The sequence below is a fragment of the Bos grunniens genome, chromosome 10 (genome assembly GCF_055505025.1).
Source record: "Bos grunniens cultivar Pamir isolate PY7600 chromosome 10, Bosgru_T2T1.0, whole genome shotgun sequence".
NCBI classification, from domain to species: Eukaryota; Metazoa; Chordata; class Mammalia; order Artiodactyla; family Bovidae; genus Bos; species Bos grunniens.
This window is the reverse complement of record NC_141174.1, coordinates 2,796,141-2,814,350: the sequence shown is the minus strand read 5'-3', so window position 1 is coordinate 2,814,350 and position 18,210 is coordinate 2,796,141. Positions and strand designations below refer to the sequence as shown.

General features: G+C 41.8%; 1 protein-coding gene across 3 annotated transcripts in view; it reads left to right on the top strand.

Annotated features, from left to right (window-relative positions):
* TTC8 (tetratricopeptide repeat domain 8) overlaps positions 1–18,210 on the top strand; it is a 58,443-nt gene extending 40,233 nt beyond the window's left edge. For all 3 annotated transcript variants that reach the window (XM_086319233.1, XM_086319234.1, XM_086319235.1), the window contains 5 exons: positions 10,256–10,395; positions 11,972–12,146; positions 12,462–12,584; positions 15,295–15,378; positions 17,583–18,210. In XM_086319233.1, coding sequence (XP_086175359.1) covers positions 10,256–10,395; positions 11,972–12,146; positions 12,462–12,584; positions 15,295–15,378; positions 17,583–17,699 — 639 coding nt within the window. In that variant the 3' untranslated portion in view covers positions 17,700–18,210. The remainder of the gene's footprint in view (positions 1–10,255; positions 10,396–11,971; positions 12,147–12,461; positions 12,585–15,294; positions 15,379–17,582) is intronic.

Genomic DNA, 18,210 nt, shown 5'->3' with positions numbered 1-18,210 from the left:
AACTTTTTATGATGAAGTATTTCAAACACACAGAGGGTATAGAGAATGGTATGAGATAGGAATTTGAATTAGTGCCTCCCTCTGCATAGTTGGTTGTCCCAGCACATTAACTGATCCTCCTCTCAGGTCTGTACTGTCAAGCAGCAGGGTTTTTTTCTGTGTATGTGGTAGATATGTTTTGGGTTTTCTATTCTGTTCTGTTGGTCTGCTCGTCTATCCTTACACCAATATTATACCATCTTAACTCCTGTAGCTTTATTATACTTACTCTTTGGGAGGGCTTTGTTCATCTTCATTAGGAATGTCTTGGCTATTTTGGACTTTTGTTTATTCTGGTAAATTTTAGAGCCATTTTTGTCAAATTTCATGAAAAGCCCCATTGAGTTGTTCTCGCTGCTGCCCAATTAAGGTAGCTTCATAATAATTCTTGATGTCAGGTGGGGAAATTCTACCACCTGTTGTTCCCAGTTGGTTATGCTTGGCCCTTTGCTCTTCCATATTAAAAAACCCTGTTGGCATGTGGATTGGAATTGCATTGAATGTAAGAATGATGGGGGTGGAGGGTCTGCTTTTCTTCCCAAGGGGGATCATGATATAACTTTCCATTTACTTTAGGCCTTTTGTTGTTGTTGTTGTTGTCTTTCAATGAATATCTTGTAATTATCTTCATAAATGTTTTGTTGAGAGTCCCCAAAACCACTGTGAGGTTCAGTGATTTATTAGGTCTCGGGACTCGGCACACAGTTGTACTCATAGCCATGATTTTTTGTAGCAAAAGGATACAAAGCAAAATCAGTAAAGGGAAAAGGCATGTGGGGCAAAGTTCAGAGGAAACCAGACACAGGCTTTCAAGAGTTCCCCTCTCACCCACCCCGACCCCTGATGGTTAGGGTTACAGAGGACACATTTGATCTTCCTGCAAGTTGTGGCAACATGTGTGAAGCACTGTCTGCCAGAGAAGCTCATCAGAGACCTGGGATCCATCACATAAAGAAGGCTGAGCGCTGATGCTTTCGAACTGTGGTGCTGCAGAAGACTTGAGAGTCCCTTGGACCGCAAGGAGAGCAAACCAGTCCATCCTAAAGGAAGTCAGTCCTGAATATTCACTAGAAGGGCTGATACTGAAGCTCCACCTGATGGGAAGACCCGACTCATTGGAAAAGACCCTGATGCTGGGAAAGATTGAAGGCAGGAGGAGAAAGGGATGACAGAGGATGAGATGGTAGGATGGCATCACCACCTCAATGGACATGAGTTTGAGCAAACTCCGGGAGATAGTGAAGAACAGGGAAGCCTGGTGTGCTGCAGTTCTTGGGGTTTCAGAGAGTCAGACACGACTTAGCGACTGAACAACAACAATCTGTTACTGGGGGCTGGCCATAGAGGGAGGCACCGTCTGCCTATCATGTACCAGGACCCCAGACTCCAAGAAGTGAAGCAGGTGTTTGTACACCACATGAAGGTGTAGTGAGCCACGCTATCATTTGGGGAAAGTTATATAAGCATAGGGCACTAGCTGGGCTTCCCAGGTGGCGCCAACGGTAAAGAATCCGTGTGCCAGTGCAGGAGATGTAAGAGACGCAGGTTCAGTCCCTGGGTCGGGAGGATCCCATGGAGGAAGGCATGACGACCCAGTCCAGCGTTCTTGCCTGGAGGATCCCAAGGACTGAGGGGCCTGGTGGGCTGTAGTCCATAGGGTCGCAAAGAGTCAGACACGATTGAAGCGACTTAGCACTCACGCACGCACACACGCACAGGGCGCTAGCCAGGTTCTAAGTTACTGACCAGGGGCCAGCCTGTCAAGCAGGCCTTTCTAAGAGTAGCAGTCCCAGGCTTACTGTGTTAACTCTTTTCTGCACAGATGTATTTGTGGGAAAACTGTGAATGAACTGCTCTTTTTTTCTCTTGTGTTTTCTATGGTCATTTCTGGTGAGTGGTAATGTAGTAATTTAAGTTGATTTGATACTAAAACTTGGCTAAATAGTCTTTTTAATAACATCATAGATTCTCTTAGATTTTCTAAGTAAATAAAACAATCATCTGCAAATGTACATAGTTTTATCTCTTAATTTCAGTTATTTTACTTAAAAAAACTTAATTTAACAGAAGCATCTTTGTTCTCTTTTAAATTTCTTGAAATGCTAGGTATGATCTTTTAAAATTATTTTGTTAGAAAAAAGAATGGAAAGTATTAATAGTTTCCATACCTGGGTAGTAGTGTGTGAATGGTTTTTATTTTATTTTCCAGATTTTCTGTAATTAACATGTATTACTTGTAATATGAAAACAACAAATATTTTCCTTAAATTGTTTAGAAATAGCTTCTCCTTGTGAAATGTAATTTTGATAAGCATATAAATAGAAACGTTTGACCATTCTCTAAAAAAGCAATATCAGTATCTCTGTATCTTTAGTTGTGTAACCTTAAATTGAACATGAACAAGATTTTGACCAAGAAGCTTAGGAAGGAAATAGAGTCCATTCTGAAAGCTGCAAAATTCATGGTGGTGACTGTCTTGATGCAGTTGGAATTGTTTGTGCCTTTTGTTCCTTCTGCCCTTCTCAGGTGGAAGCTGCTGTTAGAAGGAACTGGTGGGAAGGATTCCTTCCACGCTCCCATTACAGTGATCGTTGCTATGGCTGGGACAGGGAGCGGGTCTGGAGTGGATTCTTTAACCGGCTACCTTCTTCCTTCCCCTGCTCTGGGTCTGGCCAGGACTTGGAGGAGCACATTCTTTTATAAGGGTGACAGGGGAAGGCTTTGTGAGAAAAAGTAGAATCTGAATTTTTACTCAAAAGAAGAAAGAAGTGAAAAGAGAGCATCCTAGTTTTGAGGATGACATCGTGTACAAATAGGGTGTCCGAGGACTGAGCATAGACTTGGAACAGCTGGATGCAGCATTTCCCCTTGAATTTACATGGTTACTTTCACTTACGGCAAAGTTTGCCTTACAAAGATTTCCACTGTGTTCCTTTTCTCCTTATGTAACAGTGGATTGAGGGTTAATTAGTAAAGTTTGGTTCTTAGCCTTGGAGCTTACACAGCATATGCCTTTAGGGATTTTTGTATATCATACTTTTCTCTGGAGGGAGTTTCTTCCTTTATGTTCTTTTTATTTTTTATCACTTTCATTTTGATCTTGTTTTTTTTAAATGAGCATGTTGTGCTGCCTATTATTTATTGATTGTTCTGTACAGAATCTTGTTTTAAATGATTTATCCTTGCTAAATTTATTTGGTTGTGGTTTTACTTTTTCTTGGGGCCTTTTGTTTATTCATTTGAAAGGCAGGCCTTTATTTGAACTATCTGTGTTAAAAGGTTCAAATAAAGGCCTGTCTTGCTTCCCTGGTGGCTCAGACGGTAAAGAATCCGCCTGCAATGCGGGAGAGCTGGGTTTGATCCCTGGGCTGGGAAGATCCCCTGGAGGAGGAAATGGCAACCCACTCCAGTATTCTTGCCTGGAGAATTCAATGGACAGAGGAGCCTGGCAGGTTACAGTTCAAGGAGTCGCAAAGAGTTGGACACGACTGAGTGGCTAAGCACAGCACGCTGCAAATGTTAAAAGGTGTTTGAAACTGAATAATTACCCTAGGAAATATTGTTCTCATGGTCCTTGAACTTTACTGTATATAGAAATGACTTTGGGAGTGTTTGAGAGTGAGGCCCATCTTCCTCCCCCTGACTCACATGTCCTGGAAAGTGGGATACAGGCTTTTGTCTGCTGAGCAAGCTCACAAGGTGATTCTGATATATAACAGAGTTTGAGAATCATAGCAAAATTCACTTCCCTAAGTTATTTACAGTTTTGTTTTAAATAACTAAAACCCAGTGTTGATATTCTGTTCAGTTCAGTCACTCAGTCATGTCCAACTCTTTGCAACCCCATGGACTGCAGCATGTTAGGCCTCCCTGTCCATCACCAATTCCCAGAGTTGACTCAAACTCATGTCCATCAAGTTGGTGATGCCATCCAACCATCTCATCCTCTGTTGTCCCCTTCTCCTCCCGCCTTCAATCTTTCCCAGCATCAGGGTCTTTTCAGATGAGTCAGTTCTTTAATTTAACTCAGATGATATTCTGTGGATTAGTTTGAAAAATAATCACTAATAACTACTGTAATAATCACTTAAATGATAGTTGAAGTGATATTTGTATGTTTGAAAATATTATTTTAAATCTACATTTATAAAATTTATTCTTAAGCTACTATAAACAGTTCTAATGCTGGAATAGATTAAAGAAAGGACAGAAATAGAATCTGTGTGTATTCATACATATGAAAATTTATGTGATAAAGACTGTCTATTAAACCAACTGGATTATTGGATTGTTTAATAACTTCAGAATAGAGCTGGATGAGTAATGAGTTCTTATCCTGAAAGAACACATTGCTGGGACTTCCCTGGTGATCCACACTCCAAATGCAGGGGGACTGTGTTTGATCCCTGGTCAGGGAACTAGATCTCACCTGCCTCAACTGAAGAGTTCAGGTGCCGCAACCAAAGACTCTGCATGCCACTATGAAGACCTGGGGCAGCCAAATAAATAAATACTTAAAAAAAAAAAAAAAAAGGAACCCATTGCCACCAGGTGACTAGAAGATTTAAAACCATGAATGTTTCAGAAGAAGTACAGATGAATTATTTATATAAACTTGAATTGGGGAAGACCTTTCTAAACATGATACTAATTCAGAAAGCCATAATAGAAAAAATTTATCAATATGAGAACATAAAGGTTAAATTTTCTATGCTGTAAAAACGAAAATACAAATAAAAGCAAACCCTAACAAAACAGGTAAAAATATCACACAGGGAACATATTTGCCATACCCGGGACAGGGAACCATACCCGGGACAGGGAAGGCAAGGCTGCTTTTACTCTCTTCACTTTATATGTTGCTCAACAATTGCTGGGTTTCAGGTGCTTTATAGATTGACGGGAGAATTACACACTGACACGTAAGTGTGCACATCCACGCTTATAAATTCTCATTTTGGTCAGGAACATAAGCATGGAAACCAGAACAGGTATTTCCTCAGAGCACTGGTGGGGGTGAGACCACGGTGTGGCCCTTGTCTTTGCAGCCCACACGGTGACCTGGCCCCTCTCCATGCACGTGGTCGCTCCAGAGCTGAGACAGCAGCCAGACTCCGGCCGCAGTTCAACTACACCAGCGCCCTTTCGTCCTGGTGCTGGTTGACACACGCCTGGAAGGACTCAAGCAAACCACCTGTGCTTTCCCTCTGAAGGGAATGTTCACAAACACGTGGCCTTCCTGGGTTGTGAGCGCAAGTCCACGTCAGCACGCGTTCATCGTCAGGGAGGAGAAAGCAGGCAGTGCCCAGCGACCCTGGAGCCACAGCTGTGTCTCCAGCTCTCCTGAGCCCCAAGGGCAGTTTCCCACCCGAGCCCCTCACACAAACCAACAATGAGAAGACAAGAGCTGGGACCGCAAAGCTGACAAAAGGCGTGAATCCGCAGTTCGCAGGGAAAGAGATGTGTGGTGTGTCGAGTGCTAACCTCAGTGGTAATTAAGGAAATGAAAGCTGAAACAACAGTGTCACTTTTTACGTAAGGATGACTAAGTTTCATGGCATTTAAGGTTGTCGAGGGCGTAGAGGAACAGATGTCACATATGAACATTATTGCTGGGAGCGTACACTGCTACAACCCATTTGGAGGCTATTTGCAGTTACTTATGAGATTTTTAAATGTGCATTTAAGTTTATTTAATATCAGCACATATTTTATAACAACTTTGAGAAATTTCATATAAGGTTGTCAAAGACATGTTGTGTGTCTGTTCAGTCGCTAAGTCGTGTCCAGCACTTTTGCAGCCCCTTTGAATGTAGCCTGCCCGGCTCTTCTGTCCGTGGGATTCTCCAGGCAAGAATAGTGGAGTGGGTTGCCATGTCCTTCTCCAGGACATCTTCCCGACCCAGGCATCAAACCCTCATCTCCTGCACTGGCAGGCAGATGTTCTTCACCACTAAGCTGGTGGGGAAGCCCCAAAGACATGTTAGTTTCAGTCTAAAATTCCTAGAGATTACATAAGTTAAGTCCATGACCATCAATCAAGCATGCAGACATTCTAAGGCATTTTTTAAAAACTGAAGTATAATTGTTTATAGAAGTGTCTTAATTTCAGGTATGCAAAGTGGAAACAGACTTACAGACATAGGAGACAAACTTAATGGTTACCAGGGGGAAGAGGGGGTGGTGTGGGTGGCAGATATAGACTTCTGAGGTAATTTTATTGAATCAAAGCCTTGAAACGGCTGACCACTAGGGCTGGAATCTTTTTTGAATTGGGTGTTACCACCTGTGGCAGACTGAATTTTCTGCCTCCCTACCCACGCACAGTCTTAGGTTGAAGCCCCAGCCCCCTGTGGAGGGTGTCTAGAGACAGGGCCTTGGGGAGATAATTAGGGTTAGATGAGCTCATGAGGGTGGGTCCTCATGATGGGATTAGTGCCCCTATATGACAAGACACCATTCCTTCCCCACAAATGGGTCTGGATTCCATATATATGCGTTAATATATGAGATTTGTTTTTCTCTTTCTGACTTATTTCACTCTGCATAACGGGCTCTAGGTTTATCCACCTCACTAGAAGTGACTCAAACTTGTTGTTTTTTATGCTGAGTAATTCTCCGTTGTGTATATATATACACACACACACGTATCGCAGATGTAGAGAATGGACTGTGGACACAGTGGGGAGGGAGAGCGTGGGACGAACGGGGAAGTGGCGTCAACATTTATACAGTACCATGTGTAAAAGGGGTAGCTGGTGAGAGGCTGCTGTATGACACAGGAAGCCCAGCCTGAGGCTCTGTGATGACCTCGAGGGCTGGGATGAGGGGAGGGGTAGGAGGTTTGGGAGGGAGGGGATAGATATATAATTATGGCTGATTTGTGTTTTATGCAGAAACAAAAACACAACATTGTAAAGGTATTTTTAAAAAGACCCCAGAAAGCAGTTGAGTGCTCTCTCTCTCTCACACAAGGACACAGTGAGAAGGTGGCCCTCTGAACCAGGAAGAAAGTCCTCACTAAAACGCTATGACGTCAGCTCTGTGACCTTGGACTTCAAGCCTCCAGAACTGTGAGGACAGAAATTCCTGTTGTTTAAGCCACTCCGTCTATGGTAGTTTGTTACGGCAGCCTGAGTAGACGAGCACACCAAGTTCGGCACCTGTGACACTGAATGAAGCCTTGTGCTGTGGAGTGCTGTTGCCGTGTGAATGTCCTCTTTGGAAAAAAAACCTATTCAGGTCTTCTGTCTGTTTTTAATTGGGTTATTTGTTTTTTGATATTGCGTTGTATGAGCTGTTGATATGTTTTGGATACTAACCACTCATCAGTCATCTAATTCGCATATATTTTCACCCATTCATTAGGTTGTTTCCATTCTGTCAATGGTTTTCTTTGCTGTGCAGAAGCTTTTAAGTCTATTTAGGTCCCATTTGGTTATTTTTGCTTTTTCTTCCTTTGCTTTAGGAGACAGATCCAGAAAAAGTAGTGCTATGATACATGTCAGAGACTATTCTGCCTGTGTTTTCTTCTAGGAGTTTTATGGTTTCTGGTCTTACGTTTTGGTCTTTAGTCCGTTTTGAGTTGCAGCCAGCAGGGGCTGCTCATCATCACCGTGTACAGGCTCCTCAGGTGGTGGCTTCTCTTGTCGTGGAGCAAGGGCTCCAGGCACGTGGGCGCAGGAGCTGTGGCACGCGGGCACAGGAGCTGTGGGACGTGGGCTCAGGAGCTGTGGCGCGCGGGCTCAGTAATGGTGACACACAGGCTTAGTTGCCCTGAAGCATATGGAATCTTCCCAGACCAGGGATCGACCCCCTGTCCTCTGTATAAGTAGGCAGATTCTTAACCGCTGGACCACCAGTGGTTAAATCCTTGACTTTATTTTTGAATATAGTGTGAGAGAATTTTCCAACTTCATTCTTTTACATGTAGTGCACCAGTTATTGAAGACACTGTCTTTTCTCCACTGTATATTCTTGCCTCCTTTGTGGTAGATTAATTGACCATAATAAGTATGTGGTTTTATTTCTGGGCTCTCTGTTCCAATGATCTATTAATATACGTCTCTTTTTGTGTCAGCACCATACTGTTTTGATTATTGTAGCTTTGTAGTGCAGTCTCAAATCAGGAAGCATGATTCCTCCAGCTTCTTCTTCTTTCTTCATATTGTTTTGACTATTCAGGGTCTTTCTTGTCTCCATACAAATTTTAAAATTATTTGTTCCAGTTCTGTGAAAAATGCCATTGCTAGTTTGATAGAGCGGAGAAGGCAATGGCACCCCACTCCAGTACTCTTGCCTGGAAAATCCCATGGACGGAGGAGCCTGGTAGGCTGCAGTCCATGGGGTCGCTAAGAGTCGGACACGACTGAGCGACTTCACTTTCACTTTTCACTTTCATGCATTGAGAAGGAAATGGCAACCCACTCCAGTATTCTTGCCTGGAGAATCCCAGGGACGGGGGAGCCTGGTGGGCTGCCGTCTGTGGGGTCACACAGAGTGAGACAGGACTGAAGCAACAGCAGCAGCAGCAGCAGCAGCAGTTTGATAGAGATTGAATTGAATCTGTAGATTGTCTTGGGTGGTATAGTCATTTTAACTATATTGATTCTTCAAATCTAAGAATATGCTGTATCTTTCCATCTGTTTGTTTTGTCTTCAGTTTCTTTCATTAGTGTCTTAAAGTTTTCCAAGTATAGGTCTTTTACCTCCTTAAGGTAGGTTTATTCCTAGTATTTTGTTCTTTTTTATGTGATGGTAAATAGGATGTTTCCTTAATTTCTCTTTCTGATAGTTTGTTGTTAATGCATAGAAATGCAATAGATTTCTGTATATACGTTTGTATCCTGAAGTGTTACCAACTTCATTGATGAGCTCCAGTAGTTTTCTGGTGGTATCTTTAGGAATTTCTATGTATAATATCATGTCATCTGTAAATAGTGATAGTTTTATTTCTTCCTTTCCAATTTGGATTCCTTTTATTTCTTTTTCTTGTCTGGTTGCTGTGGCTAGGACTTCCAATACTAAGTTGAATAAAAGTGGTGAGAGTGGGCCTCCTTGTCTTATTCCTGATCTTAGAACAAATGCAGAAATCCTCAACAAAATATTAACTGAATCTGACAATACATTAAAAGGATCATACACCATCATCAAGCAGGATTTATCTCAGGGATGCAAGGATTTTTCAATATTTGCAAATCAATCAATGTGATATCCATCTTTACAAATTGAAGAATAAAAACCATATCTTAATAGATGCAGAAAAGCTTTTGAGAAAATTCAACATCCATTTATGATAAGAATTCTCCAGAAAGAGGTCATAGAGGAATCATACCTCATCATAATAAAGTCCACGTATGACAGATCCACAGCTGACATCAGACTTAATGATGAAAAGCTGAAAGGCCTTCTTCTAAGACAGCAAGTGTTCACGTGCTTGTCTTCCTACCAGATGTAACCTCCTTGAGGACAGTGCCGCCGTCTTTCTGTGTCCAAGGGGGATTGGTCCCAGGATACCCCTGGGTTGTCAAGATCTGTGGATGCTCCAGTCCCTTATATAATGTGGCAGAGTATTTGCATATAACCTGCCCACATCTATCTGTATACTTCATTTATTTAAAAATTTTTATCTGTCTGTGTTGGGTGTTAGTTACTTCACATGGGATCTTTCACTGTGGTGCGTGGGTTCTCTCATGGCAGCACATGGCCGTTGTTGCTGCACAGCCTGTGGGGTCTCCCTGCATTCCCTGCATTGCAAGGAGGATTCGTAACCCCCGGGCCTCCGGGAAGTCCCCATGTGTATACTTTAAATCACCTCTAGATCGCTTATGATGCCTAATGCAATACAAATGCTATGTAAATAGCTGGAGATGCAAAGTAAGTGGTATGTAAATAATTTCCAGTGCAGCAAACTCAAGTTTTGCTTTTTGGAACTTTCTGGAATTTTTTTCTAAATATTTTTGATCTGTGGCTCACCGAACTCATGAAAGCGAAACTACAGATGCGGGGCGGGGGTGGGTGGTGACTGTAATTTTATCCTTTTGTTCACATTGTGTCCCCAGGGCCTAGAACAGAGTCTGGCTGTGGTAGGCTCTTACTGAATATTGAATTGGAAAAAATACTGAATTGAATAAAATAATGTAAGCCAGTCATCACTGTAACAATTTCTTGTTGAATATTAATACAGTATTGCTCTTCCCTCTTGATGGAGAATAGGAGATGAACAATATTTCATCAGCCACTGAATACTACAAAGAGGTTTTGAAACAAGACAATACTCATGTGGAAGCCATTGCGTGCATTGGAAGCAACCACTTCTACACTGATCAGCCAGAAGTAGCGCTCCGGTTTTACAGGTGCACTCTACGTTCAGTTTGTAAAATTGCTTTCCTGTGAAATAGTGATGCAAAAAGTGATACAGATGGAACGAAGATGCAGGGAAGTAATGTGTGGGCCATGCTTATATGAGACTAAAAAGTGATACAGATGGAACGAAGATGCAGGGAAATAATGTGTGGGCCATGCTTATATGAGACTAAAAAGTGATACAGATGAACGAAGACGCAGGGAAATAATGTGTGGGCCATGCTTATATGAGACTAAACATTCAGGCACCCAGATGGGAAATAATGTGTGGGCCATGCTTATATGAGACTAAAAAGTGATACAGATGGAACAAAGATGCAGGGAAATAATGTGTGGGCCATGCTTATATGAGACTAAACATCCAGGCACCCAGGTGTTTTATGACTACTGAACCTATTTCTAAATAATTTGGAAATGCAGAAGTATTTAGCATCTTGCAGAAACACACCTGGATAAATGCCTACGTTTAACACCATGTCCGTGTATGTGAATTGGCCATTTTGTCATCAACCAATAGCAACAGTTACCAGAAGCTTCCACATCACTGCCTCCACTGGTATCACTGTTCTGTTCAGTTCAGTTCAGTTCAGTACCACTGTCCATAGTGTCAAAACCTCAAAGGTGAAATGATAATGTGATTTGTGAAGAGTAGTGGACCCCAGGCTCTAAAGTTGTGAACAGCACCTTAAAACAGAATCCCACAAATACGTTTGCAAAATCTAAATAAGTTATGTTCACTGGTTCTTTGAGCACATACTTATTTTATCCTATAGATGGTTTCTGAGATTAATTTTTAAATTATGACTTCCTCTTCAGCCCTTGGGTAATAAACAGGGAGGTAACTGGCAGCTGACAGGAGTTCTTTCCAAGTATATGTTGGAGCACAAAAGAGAATAATGTGAATCCCAGCCTGTGCCCACACAGCCGTCTCTACTCCCCTACCCCCGGAGCGGGTCACGGGTTCCTCAGGGCAGCTGGGATGATTTTGACATGCTTGTCGGAACTCTCTCATCCTTCGGGATTAATGATGAATAGCAGCAAAATAGGGTTCTTGAGCTGCAGCGTGAAAGCTAAACGGGGAACATCGGGATCCCCTGACAGTCTTGTCTTCCTGAGTGGGAGCTCACTGGAGGTCACTGGATGTAGCTGAACCACACAACACAACCAGAATCCAACTCAGCCGAAAACTCGGGAGGCTAAACAGAGGCCTCGAGCTTGGTTAGAAGGTCTTAGAAATTTCCCTTCTGAGCCTGAGGACAGAGTGTGCAGGGGTTTTACTTTATGTGACTATTTATTTATTATTTTGATACTCTAGCAAAGCTTTTGGGGGGAAAAAAAAGTCAGTTATTCTGACTTTGCCTCTGGATACATTTCTCATGACTGGAACCATTACAAAAGACATGCTTTTGAATTTGCTTTAAACTCTTTTTCATTTACTATAATACTTTCTGTTCTTTGGAGGCTATTAAAAACGTATAAAATGAATTCATTTCTAACTTTGTAAAAAATATGTCAATATCTGTAAAGTTGATCTGACGCCAGAGAGTGTGTGTTCTTTTCAAAAAGGCGACTCCTCCAGATGGGTGTTTACAACTGCCAGCTTTTTAACAACCTGGGGCTGTGTTGCTTCTACGCCCAGCAGTACGATATGACTCTGACCTCGTTTGAACGTGCCCTTTCTCTGGCTGAAAATGAAGAAGAGGTAGCTGACGTCTGGTACAACTTGGGACACGTCGCTGTGGTACGTTGTTTCCCTGATAGAGCTTCTGTTCTAGAAAAGGTAGCCACATGTTAGTCTTGAAGACATTTTCATGTACTGGAAATCCAGGTTTGGTTACAGTCCTTATACCAATTTATAGAGATTTCTGGGAGTCACCCAAACTCGTTTTACATCCCCAGGTTAATCCCCTTACGTACAGGTCACAGCCGACTCCTGTGCCGGGATGTGTCGTTTTCTCTGCGGTGGCAGGAGAGATGTGTGTGGGGTGAGGAGGTCGGAGGCGGCGGGAGCAAGTGGCCGGATTTGTGTGTGCGAGTTTGCGCTCTTCTCTTACAGGGAACAGGGGACACGAACCTGGCCCACCAGTGCTTCCGGCTGGCTCTGGTGAGCAACAACCAGCACGCAGAGGCCTACAACAACCTGGCCGTGCTGGAGATGCGGAGGGGCCACGTGGAGCAGGTCAGCCAGCCCTGTGGGCTGCACACAGCCTGCTTGCTCCCCAGAGCAGCAGCCGCGTGCAGCCGTCTTCACACGTGACAGTTTCAAATGAGCTCTGGGGTCTGACTGCCCAGGGTTTGAGTCCCAGTATGGGCAGCGTGACCTTGGACAAGTCACTTAACCTTTCAGTGTCCAAAACAGAACGCTCGAGTTTACTGGGGCAAAACTGCACCTCCCTAGCCTGTCCTATGGTCGTGAACCGCTCCACCGTCCACAGCCCCCCGACCACCACCCCACTGCTCAGGCCCGCGTCCTAGGACCACCCCCTACATATCCTAGGACTCCCTCCCACCCCCCCACCCAGAAACTTCTCTTTTCCAACTGCCCCTTCCCCACCACCTGCTGCCTCTAGTGAACCCCATCCGTGCCACGCACACATCCTCCACTCTCTGCCCCTCGCCCCCTCCTCCAGGCCGCTGTCATTTCCTGCCCGGGTGAGTACGAGTCTCCTAGCCATGGTCTTTGTTTCCGCTTCCATCAGCAAGGAAGTGCACCCCGTAATGTGTTTTCCTCAGGACAGCCTTAAGGATATGTTTTTAAAACAAGATTATTAAAAAAATAATAATAATAAATAAAACAAGGTTATTTCATCACTGCTTTGCTTAGCATCCTCCAAAGGCTCCTCCCTGCAACTCAGAATATGTGAATAGTTTGAACTTCAAACCTTAGCCTTCAGGGCCCCCCTCAGACCAGGCTTTGCCACCAATCCTTCCCCCACCCCCCCGGCCATCAGACGCGTGAGCTGCTGGCTGCTGGGCGGGCCCGTTCCTACTGTGGGGCCTTTGGACTCCTTTCAGATCCGACAGGACCCTTTTCTTTTTATCGTTCGGGTCTTCACTTAATTACCACCTCTTCAGAAAGACCCGCTGGACCGTCAGTCTAAAGGAGCCCTCAGTATTGTCTCCTGGTGGTGTCTCCTTCACAGTACTTGCCATTTTATCAGATACTTTCAGTCTGTGTGTAGAATGCAAAATGCTAGCTGTGTGAAAGCAGGGACCTTCTCTGCCTTCTAACTGCTGTATTTTCAACATCAGAACCATTGCCCGACCCTGGGGAGGTGCTTAGTGTGGGTAGACTGAGCGGATGATAAACAAAATAGAGTCATCACAGCAGCTGACCTGAAGGGGTTCTTGTGAAGGTGAGCCGCTTGTGCGTGTAAAGCACTTGGAATAGTAAAGTCACATGATAGATGCTTAATACATTATATTTTGTTGTTATCATTTACCTAACAGGAAGTTTAAAAGCTAAATACACGCATACCATATTAAATGACAATCAAGACAAATAGCTGTTCCATTCCCTGTGTTAGAGATGAGGAAACAGACTAGAGGAGGGTAAGTAGCTAACCAAGGTCACAGACCCTGTGCGCACACGCCAGGACGGTGACCTCCAGCCTGGCCTCCGAAGCGCGTTGCTGAACCTGAGAAAACAAGCAGAGAGGCCTCAGTGGGTGCTGCTCTCGCTGCACAACATTTTCCCAACGAAATAAAGTGGCTGTGTGTTTGTAAACAAAAGCTAACTGCTCTAAAGTGGGAACTTGTTCTGTCCTGGAACTTTATATCCATTTGAAGCAAGTGCTTTTTATGATTTTCTCTGTTTGCATGTTGGTGATTTTCTTTCCCTCCTACTTATTGTCCTTTCTATAGTATGCAGTTGATTTGAAATGTTTTGGTGAAAGGTCTCACTGTTATTAAAAATTATACTTCAATTTCCCTGGAGAAGGACATGGCAACCCACTCCAGTATTCTTGCCTGGAAAATCCCATGGACAGAGGAGCCTGGCGGGCTGTGGTCCATGGGGTCACAAAGAGTCGGACACGACTGAGCACACACACACACACACTTCAATTAAAAGAAACTAGCAAATCATAACATTAATATCTACCATCTTATATAAACTGTTGTTTTCCTTTAAAAAAAAGATTTAAGAATTTGTCCTCGGGGTCATACGTAGAAGTTTAGCTACAAGTTGAAAGGCTGTTTTGGCAGCTTAGGAATGCTGAGTTTGTGGTCTTAACAGTGAGTGTACAGGCTACTCATGTCTCTCTGTGGTCTCTGCAACGAGTGATCCTGTGAGCCTGCAGGCGACAAAGCATGATGTGAGTTTTGTCTTTTGAGTGCTTTAGAGAGCGGAAAGCTTGTCATTTTCAGTTGCCTTCAGCTGTCATTTTCAGGTCAGCAGTATACTAAGTGCTTGCTCATTGTCGTCCAGCACAGAACATGGCGATCTGAATTTGCAGTGGTTTTTTGATGCCTTTGGTTGTTGCATTACAGAAGGTAGTTGAAAGCCTACTAAATCAATCAACACCAACAGAAACTGGATTGATAAGACTTTTCTCTTTAGCATTGAGAGGACTATGTTTTGAGTTGTACATCATATTGAAATATAAACGATAAGAACAGTGGTTCTCACATAACTTTCAATTCTATTCTTTTCTCCATATTTTGAAGCATTTTATTTTTAATAAAATTTTGACAAGATATAAGTAGTTAATTGTATATCTGTAAATTGTATTTCACAGAAATTCATCCATGTTTATCACAGAGTCATGTTTTTTAAAGTCCTTTCCTGGGTAAAGTATTCTTCTACCAAAAAAAAAAATCACCAGTATAGTGCTAATATATGCTCATATGCCTTTGGTCTCTCTCTCCTTTTTTTCTTTTCTAAACAGGCAAAAGCACTGTTACAAACCGCATCATCTTTAGCACCCCATATGTACGAGCCACATTTTAATTTCGCAACAATTTCTGATAAGGTATCCTCTTTCTTTATCAGTTTACCATCTGACCTGTTTGTTTTCTTCTTTTGTGTGTGTGTGTGTGTTTTCTTCCTTGGTTTTAAAAATTGTACAGATAAATAAGGACATTCTAACCATAACTTGCTGAGAGAAATGATTTTTTAAACACTTGATTATTTACACCTATGTCTTCATTTTAAGGGAACGTTTAATATACTTTAAGTATATGTATCACTGAATATTAGCTAAGCTTAATACCATTATGGATTGCAGAAGAATTATTTTATGTTTTAAAAGACATTTAATCATTGAAAAACTGCTCATTAACTCCTGGTTTGGGGAGGATTTAGTAATCAGTTTTTTTTTACAGGGAAATCCTGTATATCATTTATAGATCATATAGTCACCAAGTCTAGCATGATGCTATAAAATTGGGGATATTAGTGAAAGCCATTTCAGCAATGAGCAATATAGGAAAGAAGCAACTGTTAATACTGTGTTACAAGTCAATTAACATCCAAGAGCTAAAAGAAATTGTGTGTCCTTTTACAATAAGAAGAAAGAAAGAAAAGTCATCTAATAACTTTTACTTGCAAAACTTCCTTTAACATGGAAGATGAGTTTTGAGGATAAGGAAATGGCTAAAAATGTTTGCTGATGTAAAGACTCTTTCTTTGTAGACCCAAAAAGTTATAAAAATCATTTTTCATAACATGAATGTGAGCTTCTCTCTCTTGGGTTTTGAAAATAAAATATGCTGTTTTTTATAAATTGTCATTTTTGAGAGCTTGTTAAGTGCTAGGCACTGTTCCGGCTACTCTCCACACCTCTAATTCTCTCAACACCCCTGCAATGTAGGTAACCCTTACCTTTCCTATGCGTTTTTTCATACAACTGATGTTCTGTTTGTTGAACTTGTATGAACAGCTGCTACATACCAGGCACTGCTGTAGGCACAGAAGATGTACGTAGTGAATAAATCAGGCAGAAACTTCTGCCTCATGCAGCTTACATTCTAATGGAAGCCAAGGCTTTGGAACTTGAAAGCCTTCTCTGGAGCTCCATGGCAGTGGCAGATTCAGATCCATGCCCGGCTCCCACGTGTTTCCCCATGCGCTGTGCTGCCACCGGGCGTCCCTGGCGGCTCAGACGGTAAAGGACCTGCCTGCAGGCAGGAGACCCTGGTCCAGTCCCGGGTCAGGAAGACCCCCTGGAGGAGGGGATGGCTACCCACTCCAGTATTCTTGCCTGGAAAATTCCATGGACAGAGGAGCCTGGCGGGTTACAGTCCATGGGGTTACAAAGACTCGGACACAACCGAGGAGCTAAGCATGCAGGCACATGCTGCCAGTTAGTTAAACCACAGAGGAGCCTTGATTACTTTCTTTCAGGAGTGTTACTAAATTTTAATGATATTTAATGCAAATGGAATATTTCTGTTAGCAAAAGTCTACACTTCCATAAAAGAAAATACTATGTTAAAAAGAAATGCTATGATTTAAAAAATAAAAGTTTTCAGTTCATATGTGTGTTACAAAAAAACTACCAGAAGTGAATGATCTGTATTTGTGTGTGTGTGTGTGTGTGTGTGTGTGCACTGCAAAGCTCTCTCCTTTTGGAAGTGTATACATGAATCAAGGTGCGTTCAGATGCATTCAGATACTGTATGTGTTTTTCTTTGGGACTGGATTTTAACAAAAAGTTTATTGAAAATCAAAGATACCCTCAATGAATTTTAAAAACTGGATATCTTCCCAACATTACTATGTTAGCAACCTTTTAAAAGCTCCCAGAGCATGTTATTATATCTTAAATACAATAGTTTTTACTTAAGTTTCCTGTCTTAAGAGATATTACCATAACCAAAACATCATTGTCTGTGGTAAATTACAGACTGAACTGAGTTGGCTGTTTTAGCATGTAGATGTCAATTTATTTTTATGAGACTATCAGTGACAGGAAAAGAAAGCAGGTTTCTGAGTTCATAACTAGACAACCATAATGGAACAGAAATTATTTACATGACTGGTTATTTTTCTCATACTTTTTCATGACTGAATTGTAATCTAGGTGAAAAAAATTTTTATATCAAAGTAACACAGTCAAGTAATTTACCTTGGGTTTTTATGTTTTGCAGATACTATGTTTTTTTTTTTTTAATTCATTTCTTATTTTTTATGGTCCTCATTCTGTGGTCTTATTGTGGTCTGCTTTCCTTACAGATTGGAGATCTACAGAGGAGTTATGCTGCTGCTAAGAAGTCTGAAGCAGCATTTCCAGATCACGTGGACACTCAACACTTAATTAAGCAGTTAGAGCAGCATTTTGCTATGCTCTGATTTTTCCTCAGTTAAATATATGTGTGTGTGTATTTAGGGAAAAAGTAGTATTATATATGTATATATTTGTAATACAAACCTGTGCCTGATATTAGTGAAAGTGACGTAGCGGGATTTAAACCAGAATCTTTAAAACTGTATAATAATAACTTTATAAGACAATATCATAAAAGACAAGATTTAATCTCTTGTAAGCAGATCATGAACTCTCCCACGGTATATGGTAGATGTTTGTTTACAATGTTTACAAAAAATTTTCATGAATTTCTTCAAATTCTTAAAAATACACGTTGTTAATGTCCTTTAGTTGGCCATTAGCTAGCATGTAGCTTAAGAGGTGTGAAATCTGCCTTTAAAGTTGCACTTTTATGGCTAAAAATTATATACTTACCCTTGGTATAGACTTTAGAAATTAAAGGTTGTATTTCAAACTATTTTTTATGAAATGCTTTGTGAGACATTCTACATTTTCTTATATATTATGCTTTAAATAAATGTGTATGAAACACCA